This window comes from Heteronotia binoei, chromosome 20, assembly GCF_032191835.1.
Source record: "Heteronotia binoei isolate CCM8104 ecotype False Entrance Well chromosome 20, APGP_CSIRO_Hbin_v1, whole genome shotgun sequence".
Classification (NCBI taxonomy): domain Eukaryota; kingdom Metazoa; phylum Chordata; class Lepidosauria; order Squamata; family Gekkonidae; genus Heteronotia; species Heteronotia binoei.
Window position 1 is genome coordinate 486,863 of NC_083242.1, and position 16,978 is coordinate 503,840.

Sequence of the window (16,978 nt, forward strand, 5' to 3'; positions counted from 1 at the left end):
CATGGGTTCTGTAAGGGAAGATCTTGCCTCACTAACCTGTTACCGTTCTTTGAGTGGGTGAACAAACATGTGGACAAAGGGGACCCAATAGGTGTTGTTTACCTTGACTTCCAGAAAGCTTTTGATAAAGTTCCTCATCAAAGGCTCCTTAGTAAGCTCGAGAGTCAAGGAGTAAAAGGACAGGTCCTCTTGTGGATCAAAAACTGGATAATTAATAGGAAGCAGAGAGTGAGTATAACTGGGCAGTCTTCACAGTGGAAGACGGTAAGCAGTGGGGTGCCGCAGGGCTCAGTACTGGGTCCCATACACTTTAACTTGTTCATTAATGATCTGGAGTTGGGAGTAAGCAGTGAAGTGGCCAAGTTTGCAGATGACACTAAATTGTTCAGGGTGGTGAGAACCAGAGAGGATCGTGAGGCACTCCAAAGGGATCTGTTGAGACTAGGTGAGTGGGCGTCAACATGGCAGATGTGGTTCAATGTGGCCAAGTGCAAAGTAATGCACATTGGGGCCAAGAATTACAGCTAAAAATAAAAGTTGATGGGGTGTGAACTGGCAGAGACTGACCAAGAGAGAGATCTTGGGGTCGTGGTATATAACTCACTGAAAATGTCAAGACAATGTGTGATTGCAATAAAAAAGGCCAACGCCATGCTGGGAATTATTAGGAAGGGAACTGAAAACAAATCAGCCAGTATCATAATGCCCCTGTATAAATCGATGGTGCAGTCTCATTTGGAATACTGTGTACAATTCTGGTAACCGCACCTCAAAAAGGATATTATAGCATTGGAAAAAGTGCAGAAAAGGGCAACTAGAATGATTAAAGGTTTGGAACACTTTCCCTACGAAGAAAGGTTAAAACACTTGGGGCTCTTTAGCTTGGAGAAACGTCAACTGCGGGGTGAAATTATAGAGGTTTACAAGATTATGCATGGGATGGAGAAAATAGAGAAAGAAGTCCTTTTCTCCCTTTCTCACAATACAAGAACTCGTGGGCATTCAATGAAATTGCTAAGCAGTCAGGTTAAAACAGATAAAAGGAAGTCCTTCTTCACCCAAAGGGTGATTAACATGTGGAATTCACTGCCATAGGAGGTGGTGGCGGCTACAAGCATAGCCAGCTTTAAAAGGGGATTGGATAAAAATATGGAGCAGAGGTCCATCAGTGGCTATTAGCCACAGTGTGTGTGTGTGTATATATATATACACACATATATTGGCAGAGTGTTGGACTGGATGGGCCTTTGGCCTGATCCAACATGGCTTCTCTTATGTTCTTATGTGACACAGAGTGTTGGACTGGAGGGGCCATTGGCCTGATCCAACAGGGCTTCTCTTATGTGACACAGAGTGTTGGACTGGATGGGCCATTGGCCTGATCCAACAGGGCTTCTCTTACGTTCTTATGTGACACAGAGTGTTGGACTGGAGGGGCCATTGGCCTGATCCAACAGGGCTTCTCTTATGTGACACAGAGTGTTGGACTGGATGGGCCATTGGCCTGATCCAACATGGCTTCTCTTATGTTCTTATGTGACACAGAGTGTTGGACTGGAGGGGCCATTGGCCTGATCCAACATGGCTTCTCTTATGTTCTTATGTGACACAGAGTTTCGGACTGGAGGGGCCATTGGCCTGATCCAACATGGCTTCTCTTATGTTCTTATGTGACACAGAGTGTTGGACTGGAGGGGCCATTGGCCTGATCCAACATGGCTTCTCTTATGTTCTTATGTGACACAGAGTTTCGGACTGGAGGGGCCATTGGCCTGATCCAACATGGCTTCTCTTATGTTCTTATGTGACACAGAGTGTTGGACTGGATGGGCCATTGGCCTGATCCAACAGGGCTTCTCTTATGTTCTTATGTGACACAGAGTGTTGGACTGGATGGGCCATTGGCCTGATCCAACAAGGCTTCTCTTATGTTCTTATGTGACACAGAGTGTTGGACTGGATGGGCCATTGGCCTGATCCAACAGGGCTTCTCTTATGTTCTTATGTGACACAGAGTGTTGGACTGGATGGGCCATTGGCCTGATCCAACATGGCTTCTCTTGTGTTCTTATGTGACACAGAGTTTTGGACTGGAGGGGTCATTGGCCTGATCACACATGTCTTCTCTTCTGTGACACAGAGTGTTGGACTGGAGGGGCCATTGGCCTGATCACACATGGCTTCTCTTATGTTCTTATGTGACACAGAGTATTGGACTGGAGGGGCCTCTGGCCTGATCCAACATGGCTTCTCTTATGTTCTTATCCTGCAATTTCTCATGGGAAGTCCCAGAGGACGTTGGGTGAAATCAAGGAAAGGTCGGCAGAGCCAGTCTCCAGACGTCAGAGGAGAATGGGGGGGGGGGAGATTTATTTTTCTCTCTCTCTGAGAACTCTGCCCCCCATGTAAGAACCGAGAGCTGCTTCTGGGGGGATCTGGCTGGCCACTGTGGGAGATGAGGGGCTGCTGGTTCATGCATCCCATTGCTCTTGGCAATTGCCAATGGGGCAGAAATAGCAGCATCGTGACTCAGTTGAGGTTTCCTCCACAGCGCCACTGATCCCCTCTCCGCCTCTTTCCCAGCATCCCCTTTGGGGAAGAGGGCCTCTGTTCTCTGGAACTCCCCCCCCCCAGCTTCCCTGTGAGCAACTCCTTCCAGTTGGTCGGCTGCCAACTCCCCAAGAGTGCTGCCTGCCCAGCCGAGAGGGAGGGAAGTGGTTCTTCCGGAATTCCTGGGGTGACTCTTCCTTTGCGCTGTCAACCGGCCGGGCTGGATCGGCAGCCTCTCTTTTGGGCTAATTGGGGCGTGTTCCGCCTGGCCCAGCTGCTGCTTCCCTTCTTTTCTCCTGGGGACGGATCTTCCTCCAGCCCAGGGAGAAATTGGGCAAAGCCACCACCTTGGAAGCACCTCTTCCAAGTTTGGATGTTCTCCCTGTTAGGACCTGTGCCAGTGGGCAGGAGCGGGTCCCTCCACTCTGCCTGCCGGAGTGGAATTGGCCTGTCTGGTTGCAGCTTGGGCAAAACCCTGCTTGGAAGGGCCGTGCGAGGCAGATCCAACACGCAGGGCACAACCCGCCCCCTCACACACACACACACACACCACCCAGCTCCTGAGAATGGAAGCCCCCCTCTCCCCGCAGCTTGTCTCTCCCCTCCCTTGGTGGCTTCCAGATCCCCTTCTCCCCGTGACCTTCGGAGCCGTTGACTGTCTCCACAGCAGTGGCAGCTCCTTGCCTCTTGCCCTCCCTCCTGGGGAGCTGCAGGTGGAGAAGGTATGCGTTCTCGCCTGACAGGCAGGCAGGTGTGTATCCTTCAGGGCCCGCAAGACCCAGGCAAAGTGTGCCACATCCCTCCATCGGCAGAACAAAATGTACTGATGGTATCTTGACAGCGAAAGAATGCAGAAAACAGAACCTTCTGTCCTCTCGCTGCCAGGCAGTTGGTGCCTCTCCGGAATCTTCCCTCTCCGGCCGAGAGGAGGCGGGGGGGGGGCAGGGGGCGGACTCAGGGTCCCCTCTGGGCTTGCATCAGCACCCTTGCAGGGGCCGCCAGTCGTGTTCCTCTGAGCGGAGTCTGCGCAGGGCACCTGTCATCTGGGGCAGGCGGCATCCCTGAAGGCCAGGGAGGGAGGGATTGCACGGACCGGGCTCCTGGTTGCGGAGTGTTCCTGGCACAGGCAAGGGAACGGTTTTGACTGTGTGTGCAGTCTCCAGACACGCATGGTCCATGCAGCGGTGACGCTCGCTGTCTTTTGCACAGGGCGTGTGCCCAAATGAGGCCCATGCTCCAGCCAAGGGGTTAGGTGGTTGGTGCAGGTGGTTGGCGTTCCCTCCAGGGCTTATATTGCCAGTGGGCAGGGCCAAAGCCAGCCCTTGCAGCTCTGCCCGTGGGATTGGCCCTGTCCCTGCTGGTGGCAACAAGACCCCTTGACCCAGCCCTGGGGCCAGCTGGGGACCTCCCAGTCGGTGGCCCAGGAGGGGCTGGGGCAGGTGGCTACCAGCTTCCTCAGACCGTCGGGTCCGTGCCCAGTCAGAGGGGCTGAAATGGGGGGAGGATGGTGAGAAGGGGGAGCTGGCGAGTTCCCCACAAGTCCCAGCGAGGTCCTCTCACTTCAGAGCTGCCCTTTGGCAGAGTCTCCAGCTCTGCGGGCAGAATTTGGGGAGGGGGGGGTTGGGACTCATCTCAGCTGCCCTTCTGGCTCCACTGGAGGGGGCAGTTCCTTCTGCACCTGCCTCAAAGCCCGTGGCCCAAACTGGTGCCCCAGAAGGTGGGGCTGAGAAGCAGCAGGAGTTTTCGGAGGGGTGTGATTCTTTGTTCTCTTGGGGGGGGGCAGGTTCTAAGATGACCCTGAAGAGGTACCTGGTGAAGGCCCTGCACCGCCTGCAGAAGGGCCCCGGCTACACCTACCGGGAGCTCCTGGTCTGGTACTGCAACAACACCAACACCCACGGGCCGAAGCGCATCATCCGCGAGGGGCCCAAGAAGAAGTTTATGTGGTTCCTGCTGACCCTGCTCTTTGCCTCCCTGGTGGCCTGGAATTGGCGCACCCTCATCAACGACTACCTCTCCTACAATGTCACCTCCTCCCTGGCCATCGGCTTCAAGAGCCTGACCTTCCCGGCTGTCACCATCTGCAGCGCCAGCCCCTACAAGTGAGTCCCCCCCCCCCCGAGCCTCAGGGCTTGGCCCTCAAGCGCTGGCCGAGGCAAGAGGGGGCCTGGAGGCCTGTGAAGGTGGGGCAGGAGTGTTCGTCCGAAGCCCCTCCTTGTGGGCGGGCAGAGCTGGCGAGGGCATCGTGTGCCCAGAGGCCTCCTCCTTGGGAAGGCTGCAAGCAGAGGCTAGAGGGGGCTTCCATGGAGTTTGGCAGAGCCCGTGGGAGGGGCCAGCCAGCCTTTGGCCCTTGTGGCCCTTTCTTATTCGCTCAGGGCAATGCCAGTTGCCACTTTGGGAATGGGAAGGAAGTTCTGCCCGGGGACCCTGGAGATTCCTTCCCTTCCTCCAGGCAGAGAGCGGCGAGGGGCAGTGGGAGGGAGTTGTGGATTTGCTGTGCTGGGCAGGGGGCTGGACTAGACGACCCTTCTTGGGCTTCCTCCTTGGGAGCTGGTCCTTGGACACCGCTGGCCTTTGTGGGTCCCAGGAGAGGGAGGGGAGTGGTTCCCCTCCCCAGGCAGGACCTGGCCTTGGCCCCTGACCAGGAAGCAAGAGGGCAGCCCCTCTGAAGGGCCAGCTGCCCCATGAAGCCCAGAGTGTCAGCCCCCTGGCAGCCCTCCTCCTCCGTGCCCCTCCGTGTTCAGGGGCAGAGGCCACAAGGGGGAGCTGCTTCGGGTGGCAGCACTGGGCACCTCTGAGGGGCTGTGGGCAGATGCAGCACCCAGGGCACAACAGCCAGTCCTCCTGAGCAAGAGGCGCGCTCCTTGCACACACGCAGCCTTGCTTTCGGGGTGGTTTGTGCTGAGCTCTCCTGGCTGGGGTGGGAAGGGGAGAGCTCTGTTCCTGGCTCGTCCATCCCTGCCAATTCCGCTGGTGGCCTTTCAGATATTCCAAGGTGAAGGGCCGCCTGAAGGACTTGGACAGCCTCATCCACGAGGCCCTTGAGCGGCTGCTGCTCCCGGAGCCCCAGAACGGGACTCTGGGGCCCCCCACCAATGCCAGCCGGGACCTGAACATGGAGCTGTGGAGGCAACTCCCCCTGGTGGTGATCGACGAGAGCCCCGAGGGGGGTCCCCCACTGGTCACGGACATCCTGGACGGCCACGAAGGGCTCCCCACGCCCGCCCCTGCTGTCACTGCCTCCGAAGCTCCCACCCGCAAGCTGGCTGTCAAACTGGTAAGCTGAGAGGGCCAGGGGCGGGGCCAAGCGGCAGAGGGGTGGAGTCTGGGCAGGCGAATGTGCAGCATCCTCTCCCTAAAAGCCCCGCCCCCGTGTAGGCAGTGGGAGGGGCTGCCAGACCCCACCTTTCCCAGCCTTTGGGGGTGCACTGCCCCGGAAAGGGGAGGCTGTGGTTCCCTGCTCCCTGCATCCCTCCTCTCCCCCTCCCTCTCTGGCCGCCCCTCAGTGCAGGCAGAACGGCACCGAGTGCGAGTACCGGAACTTCACCAGCACCGTTGAGGCAGTGACCGAGTGGTACGTCCTGCAGTCCACCAGCATCCTGGGCAACATGTCCCTGCAAGACAAGATGGCAGCCGGCTACCAGCGCAAGGACATGATCCTGGCTTGCCTCTACGGGGCCCAGCCCTGCAATGTCACGTGCGTAGCCCACATGAGCCCCTCGATCGCCGGTTGGGGGGGTTGGAGGGGATGCTGAAGCTGCAGCAGGGTTGGGGAGGGGAGGGGAGAGGAGGGCTCCCCCTGGCTCTGTGCACATCTCCTCCCTCCCAGGGTCAGGCCCAGCTGCCTCCCCTCCCCTCACCCCACGGACAGCAGAGCTTCTGCCTTCCCTTACCAGGGTGGGGCAGATAATTTCCCCCCCTGCAGAAAGTCCTTTTGGAGATCCAGGTTTTCACTTGTGTCACCCCTTGTGGACTCCCATCACTCCCCTCTGGGAGAGACCTGGATTCCACTCCGGGAAGCAGAGCCCTCAAGCCCCGTGCAGGCATCGCTCCGGCTGGGCCTTCCCTCTTGGCTCCCCAGCTCTGGGCTGCCAGAGGCTGTGTGGGGGGGTGGCATCACTCGTGGCCTTCCTAGCTGGGGAGGGGCTGGAGGGGGCCCTGCAGGAGCCAGGCCCCGCCCCCTTTTCCCTTGTGCCAGGGAGGGATGTGGGCAGCAACCCTGCCTGCCCCAGGAGAGGCAAGAGAAACCCCCGTGAGCAAGACTGTGCTGTGGCCTTGGGGGGGGGGGAGGCTGTTTGCAACCTCCCCCAAAAGTTTTGTGAGCCTGGCCCCTCCCCCCCTTTCTCCTTCCCAGCAAAGACTTCACTCGTTTCTACCACCCCGACCACGGCAACTGCTACGTCTTCAACTGGGGCATGATGGAGAAGCCGCGCATGTCCTCCAATCCGGGGGCAGAGTTTGGTGAGCACCTGGGCAGGAATACAGTGCGGAGCAGAGCCCCAGCTTGGCCTCCCACCCGGCTGCTGGAGACCCTTCTGGGGGGAGGTTCTGGCCCCCCTCACAGGCACTGATGCTGCAAACGCCGCTCTGACCAGAGGGGGGGAGGGTGGCTGCCCCACTGGGCCCCCTGAGGGGGGGGGGTCTGCTTCCCTGTGTGGATTCTGCAGTGGGGGGAGTGATATGGTGGAACATATGACTGCTATTAAATTACACCCCCCAAAGCTGGCTCTTCGCCACCTTTCAGTACTGCTATACGCAGATGACGTGGTACTGTTATCTAGAACACCTATTGGGTTGCGGAGGGCATTAGACAGCTTTGTTAAGTATTGTGAAAACGAACGTTTGGTAATAAATTTTGAAAAAACAAAAGTGATGGCATTTGGTAAAAAAGCCAAGAAGAGGTATTGGACTATGAAAGGGGAGAAAATAGAACAAGTAACAAAATTTACTTATTTGGGAATGGTGATTCAGGATACAGGCGCCTATACTGAACATTGTAATATGAGGGTGGAGAAAGCTGAGAAAACAATGTATGCTATCCCGAGATTTTTCCGTTCTAAGGGGGGCTTTTATGTTCCTGCAGCACTGAAACCGTTCCAATATAAAGTTTTAACACAACTGCTCTATGGTATTAACCTGGGCATCTCGGCTAAAAAATTACAGGCTCTTGAGAAAGTGCAATCTAAATTTCTCCGTAACATCTTGCGGCTCCCGCCAGGTGTGCCAAATGCCCTTTTGCGACTAGAAACTGGGCAAATGAGAATTGAGGCCAGAATTATGTTATCTTCGGCATACCAATGGCTAAGAATCTATACAAGCAAAAAAGGCCTCTTTCCTCTAATAATTCAAGACCTCTATAGGCCAAGGTGGCTGCAATTGGTTGAAAGCAATTTGGAAAGTATAGGATTCTCACTTGAAAACCTCTTGACGCAGAGTAATGCCAAAGCAAAAAGTATTATCAAACAAAGAATCTGTGATATAGAGAGACAAAAGGGATCTAGAGCAGGCCCCTTCTTTTTTGGCGTCTACTGAGACCAAATATGTTATGAGGATGGCCAAGTACTTTTCTTATTTGGAGGTATCAGCTCACAGAAGAGCCTTTACATTGGCTCGATGCGCAGCCATGCCCTCAAAAGGGTTAGAAGGGAAATATAGAAAAGTTCCGTACGAAGATTGACACTGTTCTTGTGCTACGGGAGAGGTGGAGTCGATGACTCATGTTTTTTCGATGCCCATTCCACCAAGCATATAGGGACAGGTTTGTTTCCCCGTTTGTAGTCAAACCAATAGCACATGCGGACGGGGCGTGTTTGGAGAAACTTTTGGTGGATGCAAGTCCATCTATCTCTAGACAGATCGCTAAATTCTGCCATTACCTTGTGAAGTTCCATACTAAGAAACAAGAAATTGCATGTTTTGTATGATCTGTTTGAATTTTAGGTTATAAACAATTTTATATATTCTGATTTAAAGGATTTTATATTAATTTGAACTGATTCTGGATTTTAAAACTGGTTAAATTATATTTTAGTTATCCTTGACTGGTGCGGAAAAGTTTTATGTATTTTATTGTATTTTATGTAGTTTAGGAGGGTTTTTATATGATGTGTTATCGTTTTTATATTGGTCTATGACCGTGATAAAAAGTTCATTCATTCAGTGGGGGGAGGGGCTGACTCTTGGCTCCCCCCTCCCCCGCAGGGCTGAAGCTGATCCTGGACATCAACCAGACGGACTATTTGCCCTTCCTCACCTTGACCGCCGGGGCCCGGCTGATGCTGCACGACCAGTGGAGCTTCCCCTTCCTCAAGGACGAGGGCATCTTCGCCATGGCCGGCACCGAGACCTCCATCGGCGTCATGGTGGTGAGGGGCGGGGCCAGGGGGCGGGGCATGTCGTCAGCCCTTCGGCCCAGCCACCCGGACGTCTGCGGAGTGGGGCAGATGTTCCCTTCTGGAGAGGCTGTGGGGGTGCCTCGCTTGGGGCTACAGCAGTAACTTGAGCTGGCCCCCCCATGAAGCCCCCCACTCTCTGCTCTCCTCAGGGGCCGCCTCTCAATGGAGCAGGGGGCGCTTCCTCCTCCCCCCTCCCCTTCATCTCAGCTGAAGCCCCAATCGCCTCTCAGAGGTCCGGCCCCTTCCCAGAATGGCAGCGATAAGTGCGTCCCGATCCCCTCCTCTGAGGACTTGATGTATTTGGTTGCTGGTTTGACTCCTCACCTGCCCCCCACCCCCTGGCTCTGCTTCTCCCCTCTCCTTCTGCAGGATGAGCTGCAGCGCCTGGGGTCTCCCTACAGCGACTGCACAGCCAACGGGTCCGACATCAGCATTAGGAACCTCTACGAGGACTTCCTGGTGAAGCAGGTGAGGGAGCCCCTCCCACGGGGCAGGGGGCGGGGCTGCTTTTCTCTCCAGGAGCTGCAAAAAGCATCTGCTACTGGGCCACAGGAAGCCCCAACCCCTTCCCTGGGCAGGGCCTCTGCTCTGCAGCCTGAAGGTCCCAGGTTCAATCCCCGGCAGCATCTCCAGCTCCAGGGGAGGAGGCAGCAGGGGCTGGGGGAGGCCTTTCTTTCTCTGCCAGGTGGAGACAGACAAGCCTGACCGGGGTGGAGTCGGGCCTGAGTCCAGTTTGGTGTAGTGGTGAAGTGTGCGGACACTTATCTGGGAGAACTGGGTTTGATTCCCCACTCCTCCACTTGCAGCTGCTGGAATGGCCTTGGGTCAGCCACAGCTCTCTTATCTTGGAGAACCAGGTTTGATTCCCCACTCCTCCACTCGCACCTGCTGGAATGGCCTTGTGTCAGCCAGAGCTCTCTTATCTGGGAGAACAAGGTTTGATTCCCCACTCCTCCACTCGCAGCTGCTGGAATGGCCTTGGGTCAGCCAAAGCTCTGGCAGAGGTTGTCCTTGAAAGGGCAGCTTCTGGGAGAGCTCTCTCAGCCCCACCCACCTCACAGGGTGTCTGTTGTGGGGGAGGAAGGGAAAGGAGATTGTGAGCCGCTCTGAGACTCTTCGGAGTGGAGGGCGGGATATAAATCCAATATCTTCATCTACCTCACCGTGTCTGTTGTGGGGGAGGAAGGTAAAGGAGATTGTGAGCGCTCTGAGACTCTTCGGAGTGGAGGGCGGGATATAAATCCAATATCTTCATCTACCTCATAGGGTGTCTGTTGTGGGGGAGGAAGGGAAAGGAGATTGTGAGCCGCTCTGAGACTCTTTGGAGTGGAGGGCGGGATATAAATCCAATATCTTCATCTACCTCACAGGGTGTCTGTTGTGGGGGAGGAAGGGAAAGGAGATTGTGAGCCGCTCTGAGACTCTTTGGAGTGGAGGGCGGGATATGAATCTAATATCCTCATCATCATCCACCTGAGGCTGCTTCTCTCCCGTCCCAAGTGAGGCAGGTGCCTTCCTCCCTGGGGGGGGAGGTGCTGGGCCCCTCCTGTCCTCAGCAGCTGGAGCACACATCCCCTTGTTGAGACTTAGTCCTGCCTCTTACTGCTCATGTGTGTCACCAGTCCCTGAGGCTGCCCCCAAGACGCTGTGCAGAGCAAGGCAGTGTGCGGGGAGGAACCGGCCCCAAAGCGAGGCAGAAACCACCCCAAGGCTACGCTGGCCTTCCAGGCATCCAGCGTGGCCCAGTGGCTAGTGTGGGATCAGAAGCTGGCAGAGAGAAGGGGCTGAGGGATACAGCCGAGACACCAGGTGGGAGCTGCCTCCCTCCCTCCCTCCCTCCGGCAATTCCATGGCCTCTGCAGGGTCTTGGCCTCCCTCCCACCAGAGCCTCGGGCTCAGTTGCAATGCCATCGCAGCAGCCGCCATGGCCTGCGGGATGCTGGCAGCTCAGGGCTCCAAGACCTGCCGAACGTTTCCTTGACTCCTCTCCTGCTCTCGGTCGAGCGAGTGGCGTGGCTCGTTTCCCAGCATTCCTGTCTGTTGCACAAAATTCCAGCCCATGTGACTTACGGGCAGCCCAGGGACTGGCAAACAGGCAGAGAGAAGCTGAGCCTGGCGTTGAGCATCACGGTGTCCGAGAGAGTCTCTGCCATGCGCTGGCTCTGCCCTCTTGCACAAGGCACTGAGGGGTTCCTGAGACCTTCTGTGTGCAGCTCGGGGGGCTCTCCAGTGGAGCAGTGCTGCGAGAGAGTCTTCCTGTGCCAATGGACTCAGGCCTTCCAGCTGGGACCAGTAGCAGAGCCCCTGCTTTCCTGCAGCTGGCACTGCAAATCCCATGCCCCACAGCTCTGCTGGAGTCGCAGCAACAGGGGCTGGGGAGGAGAGGGGAGGCCTGACTGCCCCGGCCTCACTCCTCAGCCCCTTCCTTTCCTTCCTTCCTTCGCCTGTCTGTCACACTCCAAGGGAACCTCGGCCTGTGGCGAGAAGAGGGAAAGCGAGTGGCGCCTGAATGCTGCCAGGGTGTGGATGCCCCTGGGACGCTGGGGGCAGGAGGGGGGGCTGCAGCTCCGAGGCGAGGAGGGACCTGGAGAGTTGGAGCCTGGCAGGAAGCCCCCCGAGATGCCAAACACCCCCAAAGCCCCTGATGTCCTTAAGGCCAGGCTCAAGGGTTGCTTGAGATTTTAAGAGATTTTTAACACATGGACTTCTCCCAAAATAACGAGAAAACAGTTGTCTACAGAGCTTTTTTGGTAGGAAAAAGTCCAGCAGGAACTCATTTGTATATTAGGCCGCACCCCCTGATGTCACCCCATTGTCCCACACAGGGTTTCTTTGCAGAAACAGCCCAGCAGGAATTCATTTGCATATTAGGCCACACCTCCTGATGCCAACCCTGCCAGACCTCCGCTCCTGTGCCTTCCTGCTCAAAAAAAGCCCCCATAGTCTACCTCCAATAGCTCCTCACCTGGGAAGAGGAATGATTTGGATTTCAGAGTCGTGGGGGGATGTCTCAGGAGACCCCCCGCTGCTTGGAGCTGCCCTCAGAACCCCTGGAGTTAGGGCCAGTCGGGGCAGAAAACCCCAGGATTTAGGTCAGGCATGAAACCATAAGAGGCCTCTGTTTCTAGCCCTTTGGGGCTGTGAGGCTAATAATGCCTGGTGCCATCTTTGGGACAGGCAAAGGCCTGTTCTCTGACTGGCTGCTGGAGCAACACTGCCCCTTGCAGCAGGGCTGGCCCAGAATGAAGTTATAGAAACCCATCCAGACGAGTGGCTTCCCTGACCACTTGCCCTCTGAGAAGCCACCTGGGAAGGAGCCCCCCCAGTGTGAGGAGGGGGGATTCAGACAGGAGCATTGGTTCTCCCTCCCTCCCTCTCTCCATTGCTCCCTGCACCGCAAGAGACCCAAACGAATGCCTGGAGGGCAGGAGGGGACTATGGTGTGTGCAAATTGCTTGCCCCCTCTGGAAGGGCAGGCAGGCAGGCAGGCTGGCAAGGAGCTCCTCCTTCTTTTTCTAGAAGCTCAGTCTCAACCGGACAGCGGAGGAAGCTGCCAGGCACAGAACTGCATATTCCATCCAGGTGAGAGACGCAGAGCTGCTCTTCCCCCCTCCCCCGACTCCAGTTGGCGAGGTCAGAGGCTAGCAGGGTGGGCCTGGAGGGAGTGCAGCTCTTTGTGCCTTCCCAGATCGGCCCTCTGCACACGGGACACAGGTGGGCAAAGAGTCACCGTCACCCTCCTGTCCACGGGGATTGTTGCCCCACTGGCAGCTTGGGAGAGAAAGTGCCCTGGGAACTCTTCTTCTCGTGCCACACCAAAAGCTTTGCCACCCCCGACTATATTCCGGCTTGACTGATGTTGGCAGAAGCCCCTCTTTGGGGGACGGGGCCTTCCAGCTGGCATCCTGCCCCCAGCATCCTCTCCCCCCCCAGGCCTGCCTGCGCTCCTGCTTCCAGCAGCAGATGGTGGACCAGTGTGGTTGTGGCCACTCCGCTTTCCCTCTGCCCGATGGACACAAGTATTGCAACAACAACGACTATCGTGATTGGGGTAAGGGCAGCCTAGGATTGGGAGTGCCCTGGTGTGCCAAGGGAACCCACATGCTGTGGCACTGGGGCTGGCCTGAGGGGAGCAGAGGGCTCGGCCTGGGCACAAACTCTTCTGAGGCTTCAGTGGTGGAAAGGGGGCCTCGCTTGTGGGAAACCTTCGCTTGGGACGGAGGGAGGCAGCCCAAAGGCTCTGGGAACCGTTTCCTCTTCTTCACCCAGCTCAGTCAGAGCAGCAGCAGCAGCAAGCAGCCCATCCAGAGCGACCATCTCTGACCCCCTCCTCTGTTGTTTTCACCCACAGCCTTCTGCTACTCCTTCCTGCGCAGGAATCTCACCCAAAGGCAGTTCTGCATTGATTCTTGTAAGGAGACCTGCAAGTAAGTGCAGTCAGGCGGGGGGGCACAATAAGTGGGGCTGGGGTCTGCCCTTCCCCTTGGGTTGATCCAAAGGCAGAGATGGTAACCACGGGTGGTGGTGGGGGGAGTTCTTCTGTCTGACTCTCTCGCCTTCTTTCCCTGCAGCAACACGCAGTACAAAATGACCATTTCCATGGCAGACTGGCCCTCTGAGGCCTCTGAGGTGGGTGAGAGACCATCCCTGTGAGTCGGGAGCCGAATCCCCTCCTGCCAAGGCAGCAGGACTGGAGTAGATCCTTTTGCATTTAATCCACTGGATCTTGGAGGAGAGGGGGGGGGGAGGATCACCTTTCAAGACCAGCCAGGCAGCTGGATTAAAATTAATAAGGACAAGAGAAAGTGACACATGGAAAAACACCATTTTGATGTTTTATTATTTGCATGCTATGCAGCTGCAGAAATTCCTGCTGGCACCTTTTTGTCCCGCAAGCCCAGGTGCTTGGCGGGCAGAGGGCCCCAGGTTCAGTCCTCACCTTCTCCAAGCAAAAGGGGCAGGTAGGAAAGGAGAAGGAGCCCCATGTCGCAGAGTGGGAAAGCTGCAGTACTGCAGTTCGAACTCTCTGCTCACGACCTGAGTACAATCCTGGCGGAAGCTGGGTTCAGGTAGCCGGCTCCAGGTTGACTCAGCCTTCCATCTTTCTGAGGTCAGTCAAATGAGGGCCCAGCTTGCTGGGGGGGAAGTGCAGATGACTGGGGAAGGCAATGGCAAACCACCCTGTCAAAAGTCTGCCGTGATGTGACGTCACTTGCGTCAGAAAGGACTGGTGCTTACCTAGGGGACGACCGTGACCTTTTACCTTAGGAAAGGAAGGGAAAGGCCTCCGCCTGAGGAGACCCCGGACAGCCACTGCCACTCTGAGCAGCCAAGACTGGCTGGGAGAGACCCGGGATCGGATTCCGCCTGAGGCAGCTTCGTGTGGTCCCTTCCTGAGGACTCCCAGCTGCTTAATAGAAGTCTTAGATGGCCCAGAAAGATGCAGAGTTGGGAAGCCAGGGTGGGGGGTGGGGCACCTCTCTGCAGGCTGGTTTCTGCCCGGAGGTCAACTCTGGCTAAAGGACTGTGGGAAATCTCCCCATGGGGCAGGCAGGCTTCTGTCCCCTGCATGGGCCCACCCAGAGGAGACCCCCCCCATCAGTTGTCCAGAGGGCTTGTGCTTCCTTTCTCCTAGGACTGGATTTTCCGCATTTTATCCTTCGAGAGGGACAAGTCGCAAACCGTCACCCTGAACAGGTGAGTGAGGCCAGTGTCCTCCCTGGGCCCCACAGGGCAGGCCCCCAACTCCTCTTCCTACGAGTGAAGAGCGGAACCTCCGTGGCCAGTGGCTGCTGACACTACAGGGACCACGCTGCTTCCTCCAACCCCCCTCCCCCCACCCCCAGCATTCATTTTTCATCCAGCAGGACCCAGGAAGAGCTCTGTGAACTACCTGGGCTTCGAAGGCTTTAGCAGGCCAGCCTCCATTTCCTCCTTTGGCTGAGCAGCCCTCAAGGCTGCACTGAGTCTCCAGCAAGGCAGCTTTCCTGCACCAGGCGGGAAGGCAACTCCACAAAGCTGTGCGGGGGTTGCCAGCACAGGGCCGGGAAATGGAGCACCAAACTGCCCCTGGCTTCAGAGACCCCCCCATCCCCTTGGGACACAGGGGAGGGCAGCTTTGGGTGGGGCTTCAGAATCACACCTCCCCCACCCAGAGGACCCCTCGCCTACCTCGGACTCCTTGTTCTCTTCATGCGAATGTTGTGGGCATGCAGGGATGGTTTCCTCACCAAAGCCCGGGGGGGGGGGGAGCCAGCAGCTGGGGCAGCCTTTGAAAGAGCTGGTGTGGCTGGAGGTGGCAACAGCCCTTCTCCTCCTCCCACCCCACAGAAGCGGCATCATCAAGCTGAATATCTATTTCCAAGAGTACAACTACCACACCATCTCGGAGGCAGCCAAGACCACGGTAAGGGGCGCAGCTACCTCCTCTGGCCTTGGTCCATCCAGCCATTTCAGGGCGCCCTCTTGAGGGTTTCCCAAACAAGAAAGATCAGGGCAAAAGCCCCCCCCCCCCAGCCATCCTGGAAGTTCAGCTGCATGCAGGGGGGGCTGACTTTGGCCTTTCTGCATCTTGCCACTCAGGGGCTCCTCTTTGGGGAGCAGAGACCCCAGGCACAGCCGAATAACCCTCTTGCCACATGCCCCCTAATCTGCCTTCAACTAAAAGTCCCCGACTCCCCACCCTTCCTGCCAGGGGAGCTGCTCCAGCCGCCTCCTCATCTTGGTTGCCCTCCTCCGGACTTTCCCCAGTTCTGCAATGCCCGTTTTGAGCTCCAGTGACTAGACAGGGCCATGGCGGAGCCCTCTCTAGGGCCCTGCAGTCCTGGCTGTCCCCAGATCTCTTTCCCCTCCCAGACCCCACACTGGCTTCTGTCCAGTCAGGGGTTGGAGTTCCAGTTTCCATCCCCATCCCCTCACCCACAACGACCTTCATTTGCCGCGTTGTTGCCCTCCCTCCCTCCCAGTTTTGCCGAGTCCTCCTGGAGCTCTTCCCCATCGACTTTGCTTTTCATCATCCTGAATGATTCACCTCCTCCATCAACTTCTTTTCAACATTTAGCGTTTCATTTTCCTGGGCTCCCCCTCCTCGTGTCTGAAATTTTCAGACTTGCTTCTCTTGGGCAATCCCCCAGTCCGACCGCCTGCTCCCCTGCAATTGTTCCACCAAAACCAATTCAGAACCAAAGGCAAAGTTGAGCAGGAGAACTCACAAGAGCTGCCCTTGCAGAGACAGCACCTTCCGCATGCTCATCCGCTCTCTCTGCCTGCAGATTGTGTGGCTCCTCTCCAGCCTGGGGGGCCAGTTTGGCTTCTGGATGGGGGGCTCCGTCCTGTGCCTCATTGAATTCGGAGAAATCATCATTGACTTCCTGTGGATCAGCATCCTGCACCTCATTGCCTGGTGCAAAGGCCAGCCGAAGCAGAGGCCAGCCAAGGCCCCCCGCGGCCCCCCTCCCACCATGGCACGGCAGGTGGAGGCCCACCACAACCCAGCCTTCCAGGGCGACGAGGCGGCTGCAGACAGCCAGGAGGCCGAAGAGGCGTGCGAGCCGGGCACCCCCCCGCCCAACTACGACTCCCTGCGCGTGGCCACGGTGGACTTGGGGAACCTGGACAGTGACGGGGAGGAGTCCTTAGCAGAGCAGAAAATAGCGTAAAGGGGCAGGCCCAGGCGAGAGCACACTCTTCTAGGGGTTTTTTGGGTGAACACCCCTCCCCTCCCCCCTCTCTCTCTCTTCTCGGGGGGGGGCAGCTTCAGATTGGGTGCTCCAGGCCATCTACTGCATCCCAACATCACAGGGGGGGGGGGAGGTCAGGAGTTGCCCTTGGCTGCTTTCCCAACAGACACTTGAAGAGACCCTGGCTACACCTCTGCCATGGGGAGACAACTGGTTACAGTTTGCAGGGGGGTGGGGGCCATGGAAGCCCAGTGTGTGGGGGGAGTGATGCTGAGCAGGTTCTGAGTGTGGGGCAGAGGGAGAGATTTAGTGCCCTGGCCCAAAAGGAGAACTGGACCGCCAAGGGTGAGAAAT

General features: G+C 57.0%; 1 protein-coding gene across 1 annotated transcript; it reads left to right on the top strand.

Annotated features, from left to right (window-relative positions):
* Positions 1–4,327: 4,327 nt before the first annotated feature.
* SCNN1B (sodium channel epithelial 1 subunit beta) lies at positions 4,328–16,603 on the top strand. Its single transcript, XM_060260604.1, has 13 exons — positions 4,328–4,652; positions 5,536–5,827; positions 6,057–6,247; positions 6,905–7,011; positions 8,752–8,915; positions 9,315–9,399; positions 12,505–12,527; positions 12,879–12,996; positions 13,297–13,372; positions 13,517–13,574; positions 14,581–14,642; positions 15,276–15,351; positions 16,217–16,603. The coding sequence occupies exons 1-13, from the start codon at positions 4,342–4,344 to the stop codon at positions 16,601–16,603; spliced, it is 1,950 nt and encodes a 649-aa protein (XP_060116587.1). The 5' UTR covers positions 4,328–4,341.
* The last annotated feature ends 375 nt before the right edge of the window (positions 16,604–16,978 follow it).